A 26,531-nucleotide genomic window follows, 5' to 3' on the forward strand; every position below is an offset into this window, starting at 1 on the left:
ATGACAATAATAATCCCTTACAATATTTTGATACCTTATGTCACCACCTTGTGGTTATCAGCTATAAAGCACAAGATCATATATAAAACAATTAAATAAATAAAAATATTCTTGACTGACAGTTTCTGAGATGTAAGATGATGGAAACAACCTGTTGTTGAATGTAGTCTTACTGACAGCAAAAATAAAACGTTGAAACATTGAAAAAAAAAAAAAAAAAAATATATATATATATATATATATATATATATATATATATATATATATATATATATATATATATATATATATATATATATATATATATATATATATATATATATATATATAGATGCATTATGTTATTATATTATTAGTTATTAATTATAGTAAAAGTAGTGTTTTAAGCCTCCTAATGGACTAAAACCCTTTATAGATCTTTCAGTGGAACAGAAGCTTATAACAGTCATAACAATGTTTTTGAATTAAAACCATATTGTATCCAATTTTGTAACTTAGTGAATGCAAAAAAGTTTTACATTTTTGAATGCTAACATGTTTTATAATGCTAATTACTTTATTTACCATGATTTTATTAATTATTTATATAATTATTTGTAAATTTTAATTTTTCAGGAAATATAGCAAAAACCAGTGATGCACCAAAAAATATATATTTTTTATCAACATTGATGAGACATATAGTTTACAGACATATAGACAGTAATATTACTTTACAATGATTTCAAACTAAATATATTCACTTAAAACTTTTACTTTCATATGAAAAATAAAAAAATATTAAAGATTTTTTTTGTGTGTGAATATGTAAGCAGAAGTAATTTGAAGACAGACAACTATAACTAATATACCCCGAAAAAGAAAAACAATTCCATGTCTAAAGCCACAGTTTACATTAACAAGAATGTAAAATATATACTATGTAAAAAAAAAAAAATCATTTTGTAAAACCAACCCTATCTGCAAATGATCTGTTGAGGTCAAAAGTGAACCAGGAGGGGAAGCATTATGTTGTCTTTTTATTATTAAAATCAAAAGCTCATGATAAGAAAAGGCCACAAAGCCATCTGGGAAGGATATTTTTATGGCATTCAGAAATGTCAACAGATCTAAAAAGGAATGCATTCATATAAATCAATTAATATAAGTAATTTAAGTTCCATAAGAACTCAAGTATTCCTAAATAAAGACAGTGATGATATTCATAGTGCTCATAACAAGACTACTAAGCAGCATCCGTTTCAGGAGGAAACCATTTATAATGACTTTCACTCGACACAATGTAATAGAATAAAACATTTAGAAAGAAAAAACATGCGAAAGAAAACGTCACAGCAATCCTAAAACAATCAGTAACTTCAAGGTAATGAAAATATTTCATATACACTCAAATAATAAAATAATATCATTCGGGAAAAAAAAAATCAAAAATCCTTATTTTTGATAAGGATTGGGGACATACTCTATCGGAAACACCTAAAACAGCAGCTAACTATGATGGAAAACTTAACGTTTTTGACCATTAATAAATCTATAATAACCATCATCCATGTAACTGACCCAGGCTATATTATAACGACTACGACAGACTCCTATCTCTGATAACTGTACTAGTGCATTTGTCAAGGCACTTTACAAGCTAGTAACTCATTAGTGCAAATAATTTAAGAATGAGGAGTGTTTCTGTTCTACTAATGGCATTACTGTACATCAATTTTTTTTCTTTATCCGATATAATAATTTAAGGAGACATGTGATTCAGTCAGTGTGTAACTATAGTAGTGCTATGCTTTTTAATCAGTATTGTCCTACTGATTTACTTACACAAATTTTACTTTTTATACTAGCAATTTTTGGTCTTATCTGTTATATCTAAGTTGAGAAGTATAAGCTACAGGGGCATTTGCTTACTGTAAACCCTACAACCTGAAGCTGCTTGGACTAGTGGACTGATATATGGTATTTGACTAATAATTTATGCACCATTACGTGCAGTGGAATTGAGGTAATCAATACAGCAGTACTGGAACGGCATTAGTCACTCACTCCTTCAACCAAACCTGCAGAGATAGGAAAACAAAGACATTACATCATACAAATGCAATGATGTATCATGCAAAAAATGTTTTTTCTATGCTAGAGTACTGAAGCAATTTTCAACATTGTAACAAACAACAGCATGACACTATAACATGATGTAAGAAGAAATTAATTCAAGCTTTATTTAGAACAAAAGGAGTTCAGGAGGAGTAAAATTATCTTTCAAACACACCTAAATAAACAGAACAGCACTGAATGCAATTGTGTATTATATGCTATGAGACATACTCACTCTGTGGAGGGTCCACGTCCATTGACCGCAGCGAGTTGCAGGAGCCATTCTGTTTGGGTCTAGCCCCAAGCTCCCTGTTCTCTTTCACCGAACTGGTGTTGAGACTCTGAGTTTGACTTTGTGTTTTAGTTTCATCCTCCTTAAGGATGAAGTAACCACCTTCTTCAGCTACAATCTTTTCAACCTTCTCCATCAGCTGAGGCAGCTGCGGGTGCTCGCCAAATATATAGTTATTGATGACGTGGTACCTCTTCTTACACTTGTCCACCACCCACTGAAGGTCACGACCTTCTCTTCGTATGTGCCTTTCTATGGACTTGTCCTTCAAAATCTCTGCCCAGGTGAACACCACCAAGGTGTGCTTCCACACATCCTCCCCAAACAGTGCCAAGTTCTCCTCTATACGAGCCCGGTCCGTCTCTGTGAACATGCCCACCGGTATGACTAGCAGGAATGCGTGGGGTCCAGGTGAGCACATACTTACACTTCGGACCATCTCCTGCTGGTAGTCTGCTGGTGTGGTCTGGGCTGAAAACCAACCAGGAGTGTCTACTACTGATACTTTGCGTCGATCCACCTCTGTTTCACGCTTCACTGAGAATTCGGCGGCACGCTCCAGACGAAACTCTTCACGCCCCAGGATGGTGTTGCCGGTTAGGCTTTTGCCAGGCCATCTCCAGCCCAACAGGATCAGACGGAGCTCAGGGAGACGGTTGGCCTCACGGGCGGCTGCCGCCAAACGTTTCTCTTCCTCAGGGTCGAGTTGGTCATCAGCTGTAGGGAACCAATACAATACATTTGGGTGTCAGAAATGGCAACCTGGCAAATTAGGGGTTGGTAAGACATTCTTTAAGACAATAAAAAAACTTGTAAAACCTTTACACTACTAAAACTGTTTTATTGTTAAAATGATCCACCACTTGAAAATGTTTAAGCTGCCACTGCTATATTGTGCATTTTAATATGGCTTAAATTAGGGGTGCAATGTAATTGCATAAATCAAATTTTACTCAGTTGTTAAAAGTGTACTTTATTTTTGTTAAAACCATAACATTTAGGTTATTTTTGTTAAACACCAAAAGTTCCTTATTATTCATAAACCCTATAGGTTATGTTAACACCAAAATTTTTCATGTAATAAATGGAAAGCAAATAAAAATGGTCTCCTCCCCCTTTTTTCTGATAGGAAAAATTATCCGATCCGTGACTCATGATCCGTAATGTGATCCGAACCGTGAGTTTTGTGATCCGTTACACCACTAGCTTAATACTATTTTGACTAATCCAGCATTTGTTATGTGAATGGATAATAAATTTATTTTTTATTTATTTATACAAATTTCTTTATTTCATGAGGAAGCTTGTTTCTGCCACAGAACAAAAATAAATAAAAAAGGTAACTGTTTGAGAAAAGTTTTTTTTTTAATTAACTGTAATTCTCTCACTATTCTCACACGTATAACTGTTTTTCTCAGAATTATGAGATCTAAACCCCCATTTCTAACTATGAGAAAATAAGTCAGAATTGTGAGATATAAACTCACAACTGCCAGAAAAAAGTCAGAATTGTGAGATAAGTCAGTTACCTTTGTTATTTTTTATTCTGTGGCATAAACAAGGTTCCATATTTAGTTTATACTACTATTAAAACATTTGCAAAAGACAGTAAGATGTTTTTTTTTAATACTTACCAAGGCTGCATTTACTTGATCAAAATACAGTAAAGACAATTATATTGTGAAATATTATTGCAATTTAAAATGACCGCTTTCACTTTTAATATATTTTAAAATGTTATTTATTCCTGTAATGACGAAGCTGAATTTTAAGCAGCCATTACTCCAGTCTTCAATGTCAATAATCTTTTTAGAAATATGCTGATATGGTGCTAAAGAATAATTTCTTATTAAATGCATTTGTATATATCGGAGATTCTTTAATGAAGATCAAAAAATGTACTGCCCCCAAACTTTTGAAAGGCATCATGGGTTTACTTATCAACATAATGATTAAAATATTATTGAAAGACTTTTGGATATATTGATAACTGGGACAACACAATAAGACAGAGTACAAGCATTGCCCAGAATGTATTTTCCCAGTAATGTAACGTTAAACTCTGACAGCACAGGGTGTTTTATCAGAAAAGTGATATTATGACATCTAGTTTCTCCTTTAGGCAGCTTGAGCAAGGAGGAAATAAAATACCTTAATATTCACCTAAACTGCCGAGCAACATACTAAAGCAAACTTCTTATTTAAAAAAACGAATAAAAATGCTATGAATCGCCATTTAGAGATTGTGTGTAACTTTGAACAGGCTTTCACTAAAGGTAGGCTACACTAAATGAGTGATGATGGACTAAATGGTGTTTAGTAAATCAGTCACTGTAACGACTCTTTAATATGGCATATTTATTAGTAATTAATAACTCATTTGTACGTTTCCCATCATGTGAGAGGGTCTGTTCTCTGTCGTCGTGACTTTAGTTCACCTGTGAGCGTCATACCATACCTCTCTGAATGGGCAGCGGAAACAGTGAGACGTGTCATACACACTCACCGGTACCAGTAGTGCGCACAAAGCCATATTAAAGTATGACTATTGCGTTATTACTTATAAACATTGTTCAATTATATACTATAAAACAACTTACCAGTTGAATTTGTTGGTCTGTTCGAGCTCATGACGATGCCGTCTTTGTAACTTTAGTCGTGTCAGTAATCCGGGAGAAAAAGGGCTATTTCCTGCTTGCGTCTTGAAGGGCGCGGGAGGGAGATGTTCATGTTCAATTCGCGAACGAGTCTTTTGATTCGGATCTTTTCAATGAATCGGTTGAACCATAGTTGAACAGGTCTCTTGAGAAAACAACTTTTGACCGAGATGTTGCAAATAAAATCCGGAAATATGACTTGATTGCATTACTGTATGACTTGAACACATATATTCAACACAGAGATGGAAATTACAGTATTTTGTAATCGCAAATTATATATAGGTTTACTGTTTGTTTTATGAGCTTTATAATGGCTGACCAGAACTTCATGGCAAACAGGAGATTACAATAAACACTAATAAAAACATAATAAACAACAATAAGACTAAAATCGATATACTGTAGCGTTTAGGTGACCACATTATAAGATGACGTAAAGAACCCATAGACTGTAAAAGAAAGAACCACATACTCAGTTTTGTACAGGTTTTTAGAAACAAATTGTTAAAAATAACATAAGCTGGACGTCCTAGCAGGGGATGCGCGTGAGCGCTTTCTACACAAAAAAACACAAGTTGACTTAAGACCCTAGAAATGTATACGCAGAATCCATACATGACTTGCTCCAGACACGTCGGCGCGCCCGCCATCTTGGAACGGTCTATGTGTCATAGGTCACAAGAATCATGCTACAACATTGCGCAGCTTCTGGTTGTGAAACAGCCGGTATTATATTCCTGAAGAAATGGGATAACCTTTCACAAGTAAGAATGTGTTAGTTTCTGTTTAATAACTCAATAGTACAGGCTTTACTATGGTACATCGTGAATATATATATATATAGCCTACACAATATTATATATACATTTATTAATTATATGTATATACACACACTGATCAGACAAGCTGTTTTTCTTCAAAAACACTGTACTTCTGTGTTTACTATAATTACTAGAGACATTTTCTCCTCATCAACACGCCTTTTATTTTATCTGCCAGGCATATATAGCTATACATATAGCTATACACTTTACAATATTGATTAAAACAAAAAACACTAATTAAATAATGTATTTCATATGTAATTAATTTGATATTTAAAGTATATTTTCATCAAAACCCCAGTATTTTACATTTTAATAAAAAATTAACAATTTAATATCCTTCACTAAAAAAATTGCTACTATTTACACCAGGTTGCCAGCAAAGTAATCCTTCATCTTATAAAATCAACACGTTACAAAATAATTAGTTTTAATAAAATATACAAATGTTTAGCTTAATTTCTCTACTCTTTTATAGTTCTTTGCAGGTTGAAGAGTGATAGGTTGTAGATGTAAGTGAAAGAAAAGTAGAAAGAAGAAAGTGTTTGTGTATGCACTGCTGCTTATGAAGCCCAGGCAGCCAACCTCTTCATATCGTGATCATCCTCCACTCTTTTCTTGGAGGCTGAAAGATTGAAACAACCAGACATTTAGATGAAATGTAGACTGTATAAATGGGCCTGACTGATCTTTTGCTGAATTTGAAAGGGTTTGTAGATAATGAATGTGTAGATACGTTGTATACTTACTTGCACTGTGGCTTGGTCTTGTGCTGGGCAGTTTGGAGGTGGGTACACTTGGTAATTTGCTCATATTCTTCATACTTTCTTCTAGTTCTTCCTGTTCCAACTCTGCAAGTTCTGCCAGCAATTCATCCTTTAAAAGCATAAAAAATTAATACGGAGCACTTCATAAACTGAAGTAAACAAACTACACCACAAAAAATAAATAACCAGAAACAAAGCACAATTTGTTAATCTGGGACTCTCTAACCATGAGGTATTGTTTGCTCCTAGTGCAATACATATTATTTTGGTTTTCCATGATTTACCTAATTTGTTCATCTCTACAACCTAATTTAAATAGTCTACATAGCCTAATCATGGATTATTAAAAACTAATTTTAAGAATAAACACATCATCTGTACATTATTGTACAGTGCATGCGGAAAGAGGTTTGTTTGACATCTTTGCATTTTTATAAAAAATAAAAAACAAAGCACCTTTGGCAACAATTACAGCCATTTTCAGATAATTTTACGATGTTCAGTCTGGTTCAAGTCTGGGTCTGGCTGGACCACTCAAGGACATTCACAGAGTTGTCTCTTAGCCACTCCTTTATTATCTTGGCTGTGTGCTGTCTGGGGTCCAGAGTGCTCTGGAGCAGGTTATCATCATGGATCTGTACATTGCTGCATTAATCTTTCCTTCAATCCTGACTAGTCTCCCAGTTCCTGCCACTGAAAAACATCCCCAAAGCATGATGCTGCCACCACCATGCTTTACTGTAGGGATGGTATTGGCCAGGTGATGAGCAGTGCCTGAATTTCTCCAGACATGATGCTTGCCATTCAGGCCAAAAAGTTCAATCTGTGTTTCATCAGACCAGAGAATTTTATTTCTCCAATCAAGTAGAAACATCTCAAAAATAATCAGTGGAAACAGGATTCATCTGAGCTCAATTTTGGGTGTCAAGGCTGTAAATACTTATGTACATGTGATTTTTTATTTTTAATAAATTTGCAAAGATTTCAAACAAACTTTTTTCACGTTGTCATTTTGAAGTATTGTTTATATAATTTTGAACTCTCCTATCCAAGCAGCTTTTTGCACATTTTACACACCTTACTAAAAGCTGAAAAGGGTTTCCTTTGTGTTTTTCCCATACAGATTCCCATTTACACAGATCTGAAAAAACGACTAAAAACACAGTATTCTGCATGCCAGGCCAGTAGTTGTTACTTTATAAAAAGAAACACTATGCGCCTATAAACTGTCACTAAACACGTAATATGCATCACAAATTCATGTTTTTGTTGTTTACAAGGATACCCAAAACACCGGTTTCGTGTAAACGAATGGCCAACACACATAAAATGTTTTCAGTTTTTAGTTGTAAGTGGGGTAATGTAAATAGCCCCAAAGACAATAGATGATCATAGGTGCTTAGCACCTTCACTTCACCGTTATAATAAGAAAAAATTAATTAAAGAATAAATTACACCTTCTTTCTTGTTTGATTCTGACATAATATTTGACCATAGCTGTTTCTCAAGACTTTTACCTCTGTAAAATTATGTATTCGCAACAACTAGGTAATGACATTGTTAGACTAATCACTATTTGAAGGTAATGCAATCTCTAAATTGGATTAATTTGGACAGTGGGTTACTTTTATAAGGGGAATTTTAAGGCTTTATATCAGGGGGAAAAAAACATTTAGTATGTAATAATTGCAATCTTGTATTATTCCTAATTCTGTTTTGATGTGAAGTAAATGGAGTCTATTCCGTCGACTCCTATGGTTGGAGTTGACTTTTTAAAAAACCTGGAATCGAACACCCCTATTTGGAATATATACCTCATCAAACTGATCACCAAAAGGTTTTGAGATGGCATCACTGATCTCCTGAGCTACTTCCTGTTGTTCTGTAATGTCCTGCATGAGGGAGTCAATATTATCCAGATCTCTGAAAGTGAGAGAAACAGAATGATTGATTAGTTGATGATATTTTCACCTGTATAAGGCTATCCAACAGTCAAGTTTATATTCGTTATACAAAATATTTTACTACAGAAAGCTTTAGTTATGATCAATCAAAATAAGCAATGTTTTTTGTGTGAAAAATTGATAATGTAAAGTACAGCAATATTTGCTTTCATGCATTTGTAATTACGAAATAATTATGAAATTTCAACTTGTAAAAAGCGGTCACGTCCTCATAGAGCTCGTAATTGCAACTTTTTAGCACTTTCAGAATGCTCCTATTTATATTATGTGACTGCTGTACCACACAACTGCTGCAGATTCATTTAAGCAATGATAGTGTTGCAATAGAGATGCACAATTTCCAGTCTGAGGACGTGAACAGCTCTGAGCAGAACATTACATGTTGTCATACCGAAATTACGGTAATTACAACATGCAGCAAATGATGAAACGCACATGTTCTGGTGAACCGTTTTGATGGCTTTAGCTGCATATCCCATGTTCTTCAGAACCTCTGTGTTTGTGGTGGCATTCTCAAGGGACTCTCGCTGAAACTCAATAGTGGACAGGGTCCCATCGATCTGCGTCAGCTGTTGCTCAAAACGTTTCTTCCTCTTAAGAGCTTGTAGTGCAGCTGAGGAAAATAAACATTTGTGGTCATAAGGATCAAACAACAAATCAACAACAAAAGGAAACAAAAGAAACTTAATTTCTCATAAAAACAAAAGTCAGGAATTCATTGGAAATAATGGATAAAATTTTACACACAATTTCTTATAGGTTTTGTAAATTATTTTGTAAATTAAAGATCAGATAAGCTCATAGACGTTGACCTAGACAATTGAAGAAGAAAGTAAAATTATAGTTTGAATACATGACCAGGAAAAGCGACGAGAATACTTTTTCGAATACTGAATATGAATACTTTCATTCTGAGGTGTAACCCAGAAGCGCTGCACTATGTTTAGAGTGAGAACAGTGTAAGAGACTGACTTGGAAGAGAGTTGAATGAAGTAATTTTTGTTATTTTATTTTTTGCACAAAAAAGTATATTCTTTATAAATGCTTTATGACATTAAGGTTAAACCACTGTAGTTGCATGGAATATTTTAATGATGTCTTTACTACCTTTCTGGTTAGTTGCAATGACGTTGCTGCCTATGGGTGGTTCAGAAACCTCTCAGATTTCATAAAAAATACCTTCATTTGTGTTCCGAAGATGGACAAAGGTCTTAGGGGTTTGGAACGACATGGCAGTGAGTAGCAAATTAATGACAGAAATTTCATTTTAGTGTGAACTAACCTTTTAAATTTCCCTTTAAAATGAATGCTCAATACTTGACGTCTAGGTGTAAAATCCATGCTCAAGTTAATGCATAAAGGGACAACTGTAAATGAGGCGTGTCCAGATGAACTGCATGTTTTAGGTGCAATGGCTGGGCGTCACACCATATAAACAAAAGCCATGTTTCAGCAGGGTGTAGCTACACTTTCAAATGCTAAACTAGATTCAAAAGTTTGATGACAAACTTTAAGTTGGCTTGGAAGAGAGTTGATCAGAAAGTTTGAAAAGGTTTAAAATAGTTTGATAAGTTTAAAGTTTGAAATAGTTTAATAAGTTTAAAGTTTAAAATAGTTTGATAAGTTTAAAGTTTAAAATAGTTTAATAAGTTTAAAGTTTAAAATAGTTTAATAAGTTTAAAGTTTAAAATAGTTTGATAAGTTTAAAGTTTAAAATAGTTTGATAAGTTTAAAGTTTGAAATAGTTTGAGTTTTGATAGCTAGATAGATAGATAGATGGATGGATGGATGGATGGATGGATGGATGGATAGATAGATAGATAGATAGATAGATAGATAGATAGATAGATAGATAGATAGATAGATAGATAGATAGATAGATAGATAGATAGATAGATAGATAGATGAGTTTAAATGAGAGATAGATGAGTTTAAATTAGAGATAGATGAATTTAAATGAGAGATAGATGAGTTTAAATGAGAGATAGATGAGTTTAAATGAGAGATAGATGAGTTTAAATGAGAGATAGATGAGTTTAAATGATAGATAGATAAATGAGTTTAAATGATAGATAGATAAATGAGTTTAAATGATAGATAGATAAATGAGTTTAAATGAGAGAAAGATGAGTTTAAATGAGAGATAGACGAGTTTAAATGATAGATAGATGAGTTTAAATGAGAGAGAGAGAGAGAGAGAGAGAGAGAGAGAGAGAGAGAGAGAGAGAGAGAGAGAGAGAGATGAGTTAAATGAGTGACAGTAGTTTCTAGAATGTCAGTTTGAGTGAGTCTGAGCTTCAGTGTTTACATTTGAAGTTTTGTCAGTTGGTCAGTTTGAACAGTCTTGGCTCATCTGAACATTCCGTCAATGAAAGTCAATGGGATTTTTCCGAGTTTAATTCTTAGTTTTTAGGAGAACAGTGAGTCCGATCAGTCTGAAAAGATATAGCAACTCGAGTCAGAACAGTCTGAGAGTCTGAGCCGAGTTTGGAGTTTGAGGAGTTAAAGCTCTAGGAGGAGTTAGAGTTGCAAATTTAGTCTCAGAAGAAGAATAATAATAAGTTTATTAAGAATATCAGTAAGTTGGCTCTTCCAAGCCAACTTAATTATATAACCAACAGTTTTTGCTCTTTATCACATTGTTAAATAAAATTAATTTAGCCTATTTCTATTTAAGGGCATTAGTAGCCTATACTGTATAGAAATATATATTTTTAATTAAATTAAAATCAATAATTTAAAAAAATGTATGTAGTTCTATATGTTTAAACCTTAACCTTTAATATCTAAATGAAGAGTCGAATAAACCATTGTCAAAAAGCAATAATCTTATCACGACGAACGCGGGTATTTTATTGAAAACGTAATTTCTATCGCTGCCATGAACTTTCAGGGATACAAAAAGATAAAAATGACTTCTCTTCTATCTGAATTGTGTATGATGTAAAGTCCACATGGCCAAAAGTGCTCGTGGACGCTTTCTACATACCTCTCTTGTTTTTGGTTCCATTCTTCTTGGCAATGTTAATCTCCTGCTCGATTCTGCTCTCCAGGTATTCCTGTTTTTTAGTTAACATGGCCTCTGTCTCTCTCAATTTGTTGATGGCCTCCTGTGGTGATGGACCAGACCGTGACCGGTGCTTAGATCTAGAACTAGATCCAGAACTGGAACTGGGTCTGGAGCTAGATGAGCTTGAAGAGCTCACTTTAAAAATCTTTGAAATTTTACTCATTTTTATTCGACGGTATTGCTTGTAATTGTAAATAAAGATCCGCAGAGCTTAAAATTGAATGGAGCTAGGATCGCGAGAGAAAGTGGCAATTCTTGTCAGTCTGCTTTTCAGATTCAATTCAAAACACCAACATAAGCCAACGCTCTCTTCCTGAAATTCAACACCTGTCTGGAGACACGCCTATTGAAATATAATTAGCTGACAGAGCCTAGTCACAATGGGCGTGGCAAAGGTGTCTTCATGAGTTGAGGTATAAAAGTGACCAATATCATAGCCATTTAAAGGAACTGTATGTAAGAAATGTGTTTCAATTAATCATAAAATCACCCATGTCACTAGACATTAGGGGGGGGGGGGGATTATATAACATAATCAAATGTTATATTTAACTAACATTTGATTTGTGGAGTCATTAAATGTACATGAACATTAAAGTATTTCAGAAATTTTGAAAATAGCAACAACAAAAAAACAACCTTTTTTTATTGTCTTGTAATTGAAGACAGTAGTGACACAGAAACAAGCTCTGAACATTCTCAGATAAGTGATGATCAGTTACATAGTGTTGCTCTAAAATGATTTATTTTGTTACTGTTGTGCCGGGTTTAAAATCAATGCACTGTGTATTCGACACCTTTATATCTGAACCAGCATTAACATTTTTGAGATTCAGCAGCCTGTCTGTTTGATCAGACCACATGGGCCAGCCATTGCTCCCCACGTGCATCAGTGAGTCTTGGCCACTCATGACCATGTCGCCCTTCCTTGGACCAATTTCGATATATACTGACCACATGACATCAATGTTTTCTCCAGAGCAGTTGTACAGTTACACAAATTCTGTTGCATTATTTTCCTATTTCCACTACAAAGCTGCTTTGAAACAATATCCATTTTAAAAAGCGCTATATAAATAAAGGTGACTTGACTGCAGATCGGAAACACCCGTCGTCTAGTCATCACAATTTGGCCATTGCCAAACCTGCTCAAATCCTTACACATGACCATTTTCCCTGCTTCTAACACATTAATTTTGAGGATAAAAATGTTCACTTGTTGCCTAATATATCCCCCCCCCACCAACAGCTGCCCAGTGAAGAGATAATCAGTGTAATTCACTTCACTTGTCATAATGTTATGCCTGATCATGTATAGTATTGTATCCTGCTGAAAACTCATTCAAAATAATGGTGGACTTTGATTGGTTGTGACGGGATGAGGGAGCAAAGCAACTAAGCATCAATTAGATTCAAACCGGCCCTGACCTTGAGCTTCCCTATTACTGTGCATTTGATTGTATGCCTTATTGGACACACCCAGTTTATTTGGTTCATTCAGCTTACTTGGCGATGCAGAGGGCTTTGCTGCATGAAGTGATCTCAAGTTATGTCATATTTTTTTCCTCAAAGAGAGGGAGCAGCAAAACTCACCCAGTCCACTCTTGCTCCTTGTTGAGCCAGAGACTATAGTGAAATGGCAGCCGTCCTATAGCTATGTAGAGAAGAGACCTCATTCCTGATGGTTTACAGTTTGCTGGGGAGCTAGGCAAAACAGTTTAATGTTAAAGATTTTATAAAGTGTTTACTCAATATTAAAGCGTAAATAATACACTTTTCTATAGGTTGATCATTCATGATTAGAGTTTAGACCATGGCTGTATTCAAATTGTCTTAGGCTAATACTTACCATTTCTGCAGTATATGCACATTTTATGCATGGAATACCTGGATGGGACGACCTACTATATTTGCCAGTGTAACGGAGGCCAGCTAGTAGAAGTTGCTGTGCGAGTAAACCTCACTCCTCTGACCTCAAGAGACGCTCCAGCGACTGACGCTAGAGGTTGCAGCCTTTAGCCTCCTTGTTAGAGCGTCCGACTCTCATGCCGGCGGACCTGGGTTCGAGTCCCAGTCCGAACAGAAGTGTTTACATTGGTGCCGTGACCCGGATGGGAGTGAGGTTTAGGGGGGTGAGTGTAACGGAGGCCAGCTAGTAGAAGTTGCTGTGCAAGTAAACCTCACTCCTCTGACCTCAAGAGACGCTCCAGTGACTGACGCTAGAGGTTGCAGCCTTTAGCCTCCTTGTTAGAGCGTCCGACTCTCATGCCGGCGGACCTGGGTTCGAGTCCCAGTCCGAACAGAAGTGTTTACACCAGCATCACTAAATACAACTCAAAAACACCGAAATCAGTATGGAAGCTATGTTCAGAATGGAATACTACCATACCACTCCTATGCAATATGCAATGTGTAAACTGTGAATAGTATGTGCATTTTCTTACATTTGCTGAAATCTGATGTATATGCATCTGAAGACACCACATCGAATAATGTTTCCCACAATGCAACATGCTCGACTGGACGAAATATGAAATATTTGTGAAATGTGCGGCCTGAGTGAACTGGAGGCAGGGAGTAATAGTAAATGTAACAATTTTATAATATACATGTTACTGTAAAACTAGCTGTATTTTCGAAAACACTATACCGTTAGTAGTACATACTGTAAATTGTACTTCAATATCTATGGCACGTTTCGGATCAAGTCACCTTTATAACGCTTAATACAATACAGATTTCAAAGCAGCTTTAGTTATAAACAGGAAAATAATGATTCAAATAGTTCAATGCTTCGACAGAGCTCTAAAAGACAATGGTGTTATTGTTCAGCAGAAGTTCATTTAGTATCGGATCGGATCTCCATTTAGTGTCGGAGCGGATATAAACCATTGTTGTTTAATAGTATGATAAATTTAACCCTTTGTAAATTAAAGAGAGCCTTAGACCATGCTGTTTAGAAGTTCAATATATATATAAAAAAAATATTTTAATGTTTTCATCCTGAGTTAACCAGAGACAAAAGTCTCCCAAAATGAACAATATATGGTTTATGATCAACTTGACATTACACCTTTTATATATTAGATCAAGACTATTGGTGAGGACAGTTGAAGGGTAGAACATTTTCACATAAAGAAAAAAATAGTTAGCACAATTTGTAAGGTAACATCTGGACAGTTGTGCTGAATTAATGTTCAATGTTTGTCAAGTGACAACTACTACTTTGAAACTGTGCACACTATTTTGTGCATATTGTAGCCTATTTCACACGCTATTAAAAAAGAAGTAAAAAAAAGAAAAAGAAAAAAAAGTGCAGTTTGCACTGTGTACTGGGGCAATCAATCAATCAATCAATCAATCAACTTTATTTATATAGCGCTTTTACAATCACGATTGTGTCAAAGCAGCTTCACAGTGTCAAACAGGATAATATTGCGACAAAATTAGATTTGGCTGTACAGTCGTACTGGAGAAAACAGTGATGCTATCAGCTTATTTTAATTTATCATATAGCGACAATGTTGGCAGATCAGTATTATAGTTTATAGAATTAAATAAGACCTAATTCATATATTTTATTTGTATAATAAGTTGAATAACTTTAATCATATTTTTAGTGTCCCCAACTGAGCAAGCCAAGCCAAAGGCGACAGTGGCAAGGAACCAAAACTCCATCGGGGCATGATGGAGAAAAATAAACCTTGGGAGAAACCCGACTCAGTCGGGGTGCCAGTTCTCCTCTGGCCTATTAACACACCGTGTAAGATTATTATTCTGGCAACCTTACAGGTCGGAAATCATATTAGATCGGATTATTCAAAATTTTCAGGGTATCACGGAAGAGACAGATTTATTTAGGATGGGGCGTCAATTACACAAGAGTATGAATACATGAAAGATCGGAATTATTGCGCCGAAGACGGGTTTTGAGCATGTCGTGCCAGTGAGGCAAATTCGGAGGAGACACCATTTGACACGGCTCAGCAGACACTCAAGGATGCGTTGGTCATGTCCAGGCAGGTCCACCATCCGATCCGGACAGGGCCCAGATCCGGGATAAACCTCGGGATAAACAGAGAGACTAACATTAGCGTAGATGTCACTCTTTTTATGATGTAACGAGTACATCAGGTGTTATGGGAAGTGTTCCCGGTTCCGGCTGACCTAGTTAATGCAGCCTAACAATCAGTCAATTGAATTGAATAATGAAAGTTAAAAATGTTCTATGTGTATGCCATAGTAAAGAGATGTGTTTTTAGTCTATATTTAAACTGACAGAGTGTGTCTGCTTCCCGAACAATGCTAGGAAGACTATTCCACAATTTAGGAGCTAAATAGGAAAATGATCGACCGCCTGCAGTTGATTTAGATATTCTAGGTATTATCAACTGGCCAGAGTTTTGAGACCGCAATCGACGTGATGGGGTATAATGTGTTAAGAGCTCGCTTAAGTACCGGGGAGCTAAACTATTTAGTGCTTTGTAAGTAATAAGCAAGATTTTAAAATGTATGCGATGTTTAATAGGGAGCCAGTGCAGTGTTAACAGAACTGGACTAATATGATCATACTTCCTGGTTCTAGTAAGAACTCTAGCTGCTGCATTTTGGACTAGCTGGAGTTTGTTTATTAAGCGAGCAGGGCAACCACCCAGTAGAGCATTACAATAATCTAGCCTTGAGCTCATGAACGCATGTACTAACTGTTCAGCATTTTGCATTGAAAGCATGTGCCGTAATTTAGATATATTTTTAAGATGATAGAATGCGGTTTTACAGATGCTAGAAACGTGGCTTTCAAATGAAAGATTGGTATCAAAGAGCACACCCAGGTTCCTCACTGACGGCATCAAGTGTTAGACAGTATTCTCGGTTACTACTTGTGGAGCTTTTCTGTCCAATAATTAAAAATTCAGTTTTATCTGAATTAAGTTGCAGAAAATTACTATTCATCCAATTTTTTATATCAGCTATGCATTCTGTTAATCTTGTGAATTGGTAGGTTTCATCAGGGCGTGAGGAAATATAGAGCTGAGTATCGTCAGCATAACAATGAAAACTAACGCCATGCTTCTTAATGATATCTCCCAGTGGTAGCATATACAGGGTGAAAAGCAACGGTCCTAACACTGAGCCTTGCGGTACCCCATACTGAACTTGTGATTGGTGTGACAACTCTTCATTTACTGCTACAAACTGATAACGGTCAGATAAGTACGATTTAAACCATGCCAAAGCAGTTCCACTAACGCCAACATAATTTTCGATTCTATTCAGAAGAATATTGTGATCGATAGTATTGAATGCAGCGCTAAGATCGAGTAACACTAATAGAGAGATACAACCACGATCAGATGATAAGAGTAAATCATTTGTAACTCTAATTAGAGCAGTCTCAGTACTATGATACGGTCTAAATCCTGACTGGAAATCCTCACATATACCATTTCTTTCTAAAAAGGAACATAATTGTGAAGACACAGCCTTTTCTAGTATTTTTGATAGAAACGGTAGATTCGAGATTGGCCTGTAATTGACTAATTCTTTAGGATCAAGTTGCGTTTTTTTAATAAGTGGTTTAATTATAGCCAACTTAAAAGTTTTCGGTACATATCCTAATGTCAAAGATGAATTAATGATATTAAGCAGAGGATCTATGACCTCTGGAAGTATCTCTTTTAATAGCCTAGTCGGTATAGGGTCAAGCATACATGTTGTTGATTTTGATGATTTTACAAGTTTAGCCAGTTCTTCTCCTCCTATAGCAGTGAATGAGTGTAATTTTTCCTCAGTGACCCTGCAGTGCTCTGTCTGAAGTGATACTGTAATAGACGGCTGCATGGTTATAATTTTATTCCTAATATTATCAATCTTTCTAGTAAAGAAGTTCATAAAGTCATTACTGCTGTGTTGTTTACAAACATCAGAAGCTGAAGCTTTATTTTTTGATAATTTAGCCACTGTATCGAATAAATACTTAGGGTTGTGTTAGTTTTCCTCTAAAAGAGTTGAGAAATAAGCAGATCTAGCAGTTTTTATGGCCTTTCTGTATGCAATCATGCTCTCTTTCCACAAATTGCGAAAAACCTCTAGTTTTGTTTTCTTCCAGCTGCGCTCCATTTTTCTGGCTGCTGTTTTAAGGGCCCGAGTGTGCTCGTTGTACCACGGCGTTGGATTATTTGCTTTAATCTTCTTTAAGCGCCGGGGAGCAACTATGTCTAAAGTGCTAGTAAGGAGAGAGTCAATAGTTTCGGTTGCAGCATCAAGTTCATCTTGGCTATCTGTAATGCTGAGGAGATGGAACTGATGAGGAAGATTATGTACAAAGCAATCTTTAGTCGCAGCGGTTATCGTCCTGCCATATTTGAAGCGAGGGGATGGCTTTGCAGCCTTAGGTAAATTAAGTATACATGATATTAGGTAATGATCTGAGATGTCATCGCTCTGCTGCAGAATTTTAACAGTATCAACATTTATTCCATGTGACATTATTAGATCTAAAGTATGATTAAGGCGATAAGTGGGTCCCGATACGTGTTGTCTAACTCCAATAGAGTTTAGAATGTCTCTAAATGCCAATCCCAATGCGTCTTTTTCATTGTCTACGTGGATATTAAAATCCCCAACAATTAGTACTTTATCTACAGCTAATACTAACTCCGATACAAAACCAGCAAATTCTTTGATAAAGTCTGTATTGTGCCCTGGTGGCCTGTATACAGTAGCCAACACAAATGTCAGAAGGGATTTATCATTTACACTACACAACGTTACATAAAGCACCAAAACTTCAAAGGAATTATATTTGAAACTAGACTTCTGAGTAATACTGAAAATATTATTATAAATTACAGCAACACCTCCCCCTTTACCTTTCAGACGTGGCTCATGTTTGTAACAATAATCTCGGGGGGTGCACTCATTTAAAGTAATGTAATCGTCAGGTTTTAGCCAGGTTTCTGTCAAACACAGCACATCTAAGTTATGATCTATAATCATATCATTGACAACAAGCGTTTTTGGCGAAAGGGATCGAATATTCAGCAACCCAAGCTTTATCAATTGTTCATCCGTATTATATCTGTTGTTTATTTGTTGGACATCAATTAAATTTTTACTGTTGAATGGTTTTGATGGTTTTTTGTATTTACTAATTCGGGGAACAGACACAGTCTCTATGTGATAAAGTAGTAAGCAGTAATTAAGTTCTACCATTTCGAATACAGCCAGGGGATTTCTGAAACCTGAGGGCTATGTCCTGAAGGTGTTATGTCCTTAAAGGTCCAGGGGAACTGTACTTTAAGTAGGTTACTTTAGAAGCCTTATAGGCCTATACCTTTCAGCTCAGCAAAATAATGCTCCATAAAATATGCATTTATGTGAAGCACACAAGCCATATCAAGTATCAGAGCAGTTCTTCATCTGCTTCGGAGGATGGATAAAAAGGATGCATTTCTCAAAGCAATGACTATCACACTGTGGACAAAATTGGCCTATGAATCACGTGGTTTGCATTCTATGAGCGGTATTGGGGCATGATGCCATGTCGTCATATGACATTTGTTTGGCTGTTAAAACCAATTCGCAGCTGAACTGTTTTACAACCTGGATGTGCCTTTTCTTGCCTCTCAGATTCTCACTGTTTAGGAGAATTGAATCCAGAAATGGATTCCTCTTGCCCCTTCAGTACATTTGCTGATTGTATTTCTGCACTTGAGACAAAGCACTCTTCCCACCCCTGGGACTATTTTTGTTTTCTGACTGTGTTTCTGCATTGATGCAATGTCTCATTCCCTATACACCTCACCTCAGAGATGTATACTAAAACAGCTGTCTTTACATTCTTCTGAATTTCTCCTTTTGTGTTCAACAGAAGAAGAAAAAAAGTCATACAGTTTAACAATGTAATGATGTAAGGACCTGTATGAACTTTTTTTTTTAAAATGTAAAATAACTATTAATTAAATAGTATTTATGAAATAGCAAACCACATACAAGAGACATGGTATTAGATGCATTAATGTGCAATTATTTGAGAATTTTTTTAAAGAGACTTTTATGTTGAAACTATTGTATGACGTCATTTAAACATGGCTGAACTAGACGTTGGAAAACATTGTGAAATTAAATCTTGCAAACAAAAAGGTATGCTCTTTATTAATGTTATCCAATCCGCTGAAAAATTTCAGTAAATCAATACTTTTGTTTCCACGGCCTTTATTCATACAAATAGCCCTTGTAACATAGTGTTAACGTCACTGTGATGTGAGTCAGCACAGCAGCAGCCATCTGCGTTAGTCATTTTTTGTTATGATTTCATGTCCAAACATAATTTTCCTGTTGTACATAAAGAATTTCTCACAGTGGTTAAAGCTATACCGAAAGGACTTGGTCATTTAATGAGATGTCATTTAGCTTTTGATAAGATAGCTAAAATTGAACACAATTTTCTGATAGAAGACAAGAGCATTCATGACCCAAAATGTAGTAATAAATCTATAAGAAATGTATTTCAGTTAAGAAAAAGAATCACCCCAAGAGGAAATTTTTTTTGGAACTCTTTAATAGATAAAATAAATTGGAAAAAGGCGTGGTTATTACCTTATAAATTTAGTATACCAAATAAAGTTAAAGAAATACACTTAAAAATTCTACATAACATTTACCCAACCAATGAGATTACTTCTAAATTTGGTAATGTTCATTTGAACTGTGAATTTTGTAATTCCAATACTGAGTCAGTAGATCATCTTTTCTTCAAATGCCCCTTTATCAAAGAATTCTGGTCTGATTTGTCAAAATTTCTTGCTTCTAATTCCAGTTTTGTCATTGATTTTACCATGTGCGATATAATTTGTTATTTTTCTCATTGCAATCATAGTATAGAGTACATTGGGAATGTATGTATCTTGATGGCAAAATACTATATTCATAAATGGAAATTTTCATCATTGATACCCAAATTGAATAATTACCTTTGTGACTTAAACTACTTAATTAAGACACTTAAAATTACAATGACTTGTTAGAAATGATATAACTTACTTATTGCCTCTGTAATTTATTTCTTTTTCTTTTTTTTCTTTTTTTCTCTTCCCTTCCTTACCATTGTTCTACTTATAGAACCTTGTCATCCATTGTTGCTTGTTAAGATAATTGAATGTAATGTTTATTCATATCTGCAATAAAAATAAAAATAAATAAATAAATAAATAAATAAATAAAAAATACTCATTTTTGTATAGCCTATGTAATTATTATCATGAGTTATTTTAACCTTTTTTATGTTTTAATGCAGATTTTCTACCATTCGTTTGTAGCAGCTGTTCTGGAGTGTTTTGGTAAGATTTTGTTACGTTGGATTTGAAAACTCACAGTTACAATATTAAATATGTGCAGATATGATTAATAATTACGTTATTAATAAGGAAATGCCTGAAAAAAAGTACTATGGTTCTACCATGTTTTTTTTCTGGGACATCATTACCATGGCTTTTTGGGAATACAACAAAACTATATGTTGCCTACCTTTACATATATCATGGTACAACAATAGGGTCATATTTTGCTGGTTGCTACCAAGGTATTTATCATAATACCATGGAAATACTGTAAAGTGGTAACGCCACAGTACAAGGAATACAAATGAATACAGTAACAGTATCATGTATTGAATAGAATAAGGCATTGCATTTTTGAGACACTTCAATTAATTAGGGTAACTGCAATATTTTTTTTCAATCATGTAACATTTTATCTCCTCTTCTGGTTAAAGTTTGGAACACAGAAGCCGGGACTCCCATTCTTGTCCAGAAGTGAGTAAGTTTTTAGTTTTATTAAAGGCAGTAAAATAAAATCATATAAATATCACAGATTATTCAAATAAGTGACAAAACATGGTATACACACAAAAGCCCTATTTATGTTAAAAATAAAGACATTCAACAAAATACTTAGCTAAAGCTAGATACTTAAGACATTAATTTTAAATAATTTATTTAGTATTATTTTAAATACATGCTCTATACTTGTAAAAGTACATTAAATCTAACATGTTCTCAGTCACAATGTAAAACTGCCAAACAACGTGTTTAAAAATGCTACAAATTCTAAAAATATACTTTTAAATCAAAAGACAGGGATCTATAATAATACATTGTATATGGGGAATTATTCTAATGTTGCTTCATGATTTTATTTACATATATATGTGGCCTGATTTACCTATACATATCATCTTTACATCTACTTTCACCATTAATTCAAAATGTATTATATATTGTTATAAATAATAATAGAATATATAATAATAGAATATAATAAAATAATTTATATATATTTTATATATAATTATAAAAACATTAACTGAGCTACATGATATTATGTCGGACTTACCATTGATTATATATGTATAATATTAAAAGCAGGGTAGCGAATAAAGGAATTGTTCATAATAATAATTAATGGATTGTTCATAATAACCTTAACCCAGAAAAAAAAAAAAAAATGTCCATTTGTAGACCTTTGTCTACCAATCTACCAATGTATAATAGTGTATTATTACAGTGACAAAACAGTGTTTTGTCCCTTATCTCAAGAATCTGTGATTTATTTATTTACTGTTTTGATGATTATTGATGATTCTTTCAGGTAACGGAGAAGAGAGAGATATCAGTGTCTGAGGGAAGCACCTTGTATCCGTGCAGCTTTAATGACTGCAAAGGGAAAGAGCTGCTGCCTGTCATCTGCCCACACTGTGAAAAACACTTCTGCCTCATGTACAAAACCTCTTACAAACATTATATTAATAGCTCTACGTGTTTTTATTTTTATTTTTTTACTATAAACCAAGTGACAGCATAATGTCTCACCCTAATGCATGAATGACTAAAGTAGAAAAACAATAAAGATTATTATTTTGTGTATATAATCAAAGCAGCTGGATTTCTAGGTGGTGTGTCCTAATCTAATATACATCTACAGACCTCTTCTACATACCTGACTGTATTTCTCTGGTCTCAGACATCGGCATCAGGATGACCATAAGTGTGAGAAGCTGGAGACCCCAAAGCCTCGCATGGCTGCAACACAGGAGCTGGTGCAGAAGATAGTGGGTCGGTTTTTTTTTAGCATTAGACTGCAAACTTACATTCAGGTCTGCTAAAACACTTTTATATTGGCTTCAAATCGTTTAGATTGCAAATTGCATACTTGCTTTTCTTGTCCACATGAGGGCAGTAGAGTCTCACTGTGAAGAGCTTGTGATGCCAAAGAATGATTAGAAAGTCAAAAATAATCTCAATATTACTTCCAACAGAGTCAAAGAAGAATGCACCACCAAATAAAGGTAGAAAAGGAGCAAAAAACGCTGCAACTGCTGCAAAAGTTGCCCTGATGAAGCTTAAAATGCATGCATCTGGAGATAAAGGCCTACCACAGGTATCAGAGCAAAACTGAAATTACTTCCATAATTCATGAGCAAATATCACAACATAAGTTCCTCTTCTAATGTCCTTTGAAGACAGAACGGACATATTTCCAGGTGTTTCTGCCCAAAGAAGCGAAAGACTCCAGTTTGCCCATGTTCTTCTGCTCTAAATGGAGTGTCGGCAAAGTAGTGGACTTTGCGGCATCTCAGGCCAGTCTGAAGAACAACAATAATGTGCTCACAGCTAAGGTCAGCCACACAGCACTACATTAAATGTTGTTCTGAAGGAATAGAACTACATAGATTTGTTCATTCATAATTTAAATACAATTTGCATTAACACAACTATATGCTCATCACAGAAACTGCGTTTGTGTCACCCTGAGACGGGGGAAGCCTTAAAGATGGATGCTAGCCTCCAGACGCTGCTTTCCAACTCAGATTGTCCCCTGCACAATGGAGGCAATGTCATTCTGGAGTATCTGGATAACGAGAGCTCTGGACTAGATGATGTCACAGCCTATATTTCATCCTCGTGAAAGAAAATCAGAGTTTTACAAGAGTTTTATAGTAGTTTGAGCAAAGCAGGAAACAAAGGGTGTTAGGTTGATAACCAGAGGTTTGTTTTATCCTAGACTTGTCTGTTTACTGTAAATATATTCCACACAGGATTTTCTGCTTATTTCTAATAAATGGGTCAATGACATGATGCTTATTCTTTTGTCCTATTTATTAATTTATTCAAAAACACAGTTCATGAATGAAATTACTTGAATACTCCTCTTAATGAACATTAAAATGTGCTAATGGTTCTAATTTTTTTTGAAAATCATGATACAGTCATATGTAATCATAGCCTAATGTAATCAAGGTCTAAGGAAAATCTATTTTACTTGATTGTTACACCACATGCTATTTTTGAGTTATAATTTGACTTTATAGTTATAATTTGTCATTTTTGTATACACCGATCAGGCAAAACATTGACCTTCCTAATATTGTGTTGGTCCTTCTTTTGCTGCCAAAAGAGCCCTGACCCGATGAGGCATGGACTCCACTAGACCCCTGAAGGTGTGCTGTTTAGATGTTAGCAGCAGATTGTTTAAGTCCCGTGAGGTGGGGCCTCCATGGATCGGACTTGTTTGTTCAGCACATCCCACAGACGCTCGATTAGATTGAGATCTGGGGAATTTGGAGGCCAAGTAAACATCTCAAACTCGTGCTCCTTGAACAGGGCACATCATCCTGCAGAAAGAGGCCACAGCCACCAGAGAATACCGTTTCCATGAAAGGGTGTACGTGGTCTGCAACAATGCTCACTTTGTACGTGTCAAAGTAACATCCACATAAATGGCAGGAACCAAGGTTTCCCAGCAGAACATTGCCAGAAGCATCACACTGGTCATCCTGGTGCCATGTGTTTCCCACGTAAATGACGCACATGCACCCGGCCATCCACGTGATTAATTTACATTTACATTGTAAATTAATCATACCAGGCCATATTCCATTGCTCTGTTGTCCAGTTTTGATGCTCACATGCCCACTGTTTGCACTTTTGACAGTGGACGGGGTTAGCATGGAAACCTTGACTGGTCTCCGGCTATGCAGCCCCATACAGAACAAATTGCGATGCAGTGTGTTTTCTGACACCTTACTATCAGAACCAGCATTAACTTATTGAGCAATTTGAGCTACAGTAGCTCATCTGTTTGATCAGCGCACAATTCACACCACACATGCATCAAGGAGCCTTGGCTGCCCATTCCATCCTTGGACCACTTTTGATGGATACTGACCACTGCAGACGAGGAACATCCCACAGTAACTGTATTTTTGGAGATGCTCTGACCCAGTTCTCGAGCCATCACAATTTGGCCCTTGTCAAACTTGCTCAAATTATTATGCTTGCCAATTTTTCCTGCTTCTAACACATAAAATTTGAGGACAAAATGCTCACTTGCTGCCTAATATATCCCACCCACTAACAGGAGCCGTGATGAAGAGATAATCAGTGTTATTAACTTCACGGTCATAATGTTATGCCTGATCTATGTATATTGTGTCCACTCTTGTCATTGATCAGAATCATTTATCATGATTATGACTTGTAAATATTGTAATGAGTTATTTATTAAAACAAATATCTTAGACATTAAACCTACTCTAGTTGAACATGCAAAAAAGGTGCTTGGTTATAAAAACATTTTTTTTTTCAAACTTAAGCCATAATAGAAATGGTACATTGCTGTCAGGCAGAAATGATGTACTTATGTATACTCTCACAATTTAAAGCCATTAAGCAGAATGTGTCACATTGATGTGTCCCCTAATTGCCTCAAATGTCTCAAAAGGCAGCCAGAGCAGATTTTTCTTTTTCTTTCCTGCTCTACTTTTCTTTGTGGAAATCAAAGTTTTAGTTCACATGATGAACTGCTATAGACTGCATTCTGCTATATAATGTATTCTGGAAGTTAATGTGTGAATTAAATATGATTAAATAACATGGCGATAAAGATCTGTTTTAATCAAATCCCTTGACTGAGCAACAGAACATCAGAAACTTAGATCAGATAATGTAATGTTTTCGATTTTCTTTGGACCTCAGATTATTTGATAACATTACACATTTAACTTTCCTAGTTCTAGATTATTATATTAGATATATAATATAATTATATTGTAAAGTTTTGAAATTGTTTTAGTTAAAGCTGCTGTCCGTAACTTTTTTTGTGTTCAAGATTTACAAAAATTATATAACGAGAATGTACAACATGAATCCCCGTAACTTTTTTTGTGTTCAAGATTTACAAAAATTATATAACGAGAATGTACAACATGAATCCATTTTCCAAACCGTGTTTTTGTCTTGAGGACTATTTCAGGCCAGACTGGTAGGTACCGCTGCGGAGGAGCACAATCCCTGCGTAATCCGCCATAGACATAAACAGAGAGAAGTAGCTCCGGCTGCAATGTTCTTTCGCAAGACGCATGCAGTTCTTTTTATTAACCACTAGAATGCAAAAAGTTACGGACTGCTTGTTATTCTCCTTTGTTATTTGCTTTATTTACAGTGTTTTCTAAATGAATATTTATATAAATACCAAAAAGTAACACATATGTTTTTTTATAGATGCCCTCATACTTTACGTGTTACAGTTTTTCTCAATTGAATTAAAATACTAAAACCCATTGGCTGAACGAAGTTCTCCGTTGCCTGAACTAATTCAGCTATTTGTGCAGTAAGTTGTAGCCTACCTTAAACCACTTCACATGGTAAAACACAATTTACAGATCTCACTTAGACTTTTCAGGAAAACTAAACACATTCTCATTCACATTCTGCACTAATGCACATGTCATCCATACTGGTAAAAACAAGTGGCAATACATTCAAATACAAATGGAGAACACAATGTCATTGATTGA

At 35.2% G+C, this 26,531-nt stretch overlaps 3 protein-coding genes across 3 annotated transcripts; 1 reads left to right on the forward strand and 2 right to left on the reverse strand.

The window, feature by feature from the left end:
- Positions 1–1,002: 1,002 nt before the first annotated feature.
- Positions 1,003–5,237, reverse strand: gimap4 (GTPase IMAP family member 4). The gene is made up of 3 exons (XM_067434817.1): positions 4,990–5,237; positions 2,333–3,106; positions 1,003–2,060 (listed from the first exon to the last, which is right to left on the reverse strand). Exons 1-3 carry the CDS (start codon positions 5,018–5,020, stop codon positions 2,035–2,037), a joined length of 831 nt encoding a protein of 276 aa, XP_067290918.1. The 5' UTR covers positions 5,021–5,237; the 3' UTR covers positions 1,003–2,034.
- Positions 5,238–6,069: 832 nt separating this feature from the next.
- On the reverse strand, positions 6,070–12,002 carry chmp4c (charged multivesicular body protein 4C). Its single transcript, XM_067434961.1, has 5 exons — positions 11,594–12,002; positions 9,040–9,217; positions 8,455–8,563; positions 6,623–6,749; positions 6,070–6,498 (listed from the first exon to the last, which is right to left on the reverse strand). The coding sequence occupies exons 1-5, from the start codon at positions 11,835–11,837 to the stop codon at positions 6,437–6,439; spliced, it is 720 nt and encodes a 239-aa protein (XP_067291062.1). The 5' UTR covers positions 11,838–12,002; the 3' UTR covers positions 6,070–6,436.
- Positions 12,003–19,744: 7,742 nt separating this feature from the next.
- On the forward strand, positions 19,745–23,811 carry zfand1 (zinc finger, AN1-type domain 1). Its single transcript, XM_067434948.1, has 8 exons — positions 19,745–19,819; positions 20,973–21,015; positions 21,450–21,489; positions 22,325–22,452; positions 22,697–22,788; positions 22,992–23,113; positions 23,196–23,351; positions 23,465–23,811. Exons 1-8 carry the CDS (start codon positions 19,765–19,767, stop codon positions 23,639–23,641), a joined length of 813 nt encoding a protein of 270 aa, XP_067291049.1. The 5' UTR covers positions 19,745–19,764; the 3' UTR covers positions 23,642–23,811.
- The last annotated feature ends 2,720 nt before the right edge of the window (positions 23,812–26,531 follow it).

Source organism: Pseudorasbora parva, chromosome 24 (assembly GCF_024679245.1).
Source record: "Pseudorasbora parva isolate DD20220531a chromosome 24, ASM2467924v1, whole genome shotgun sequence".
Taxonomy (NCBI): domain Eukaryota; kingdom Metazoa; phylum Chordata; class Actinopteri; order Cypriniformes; family Gobionidae; genus Pseudorasbora; species Pseudorasbora parva.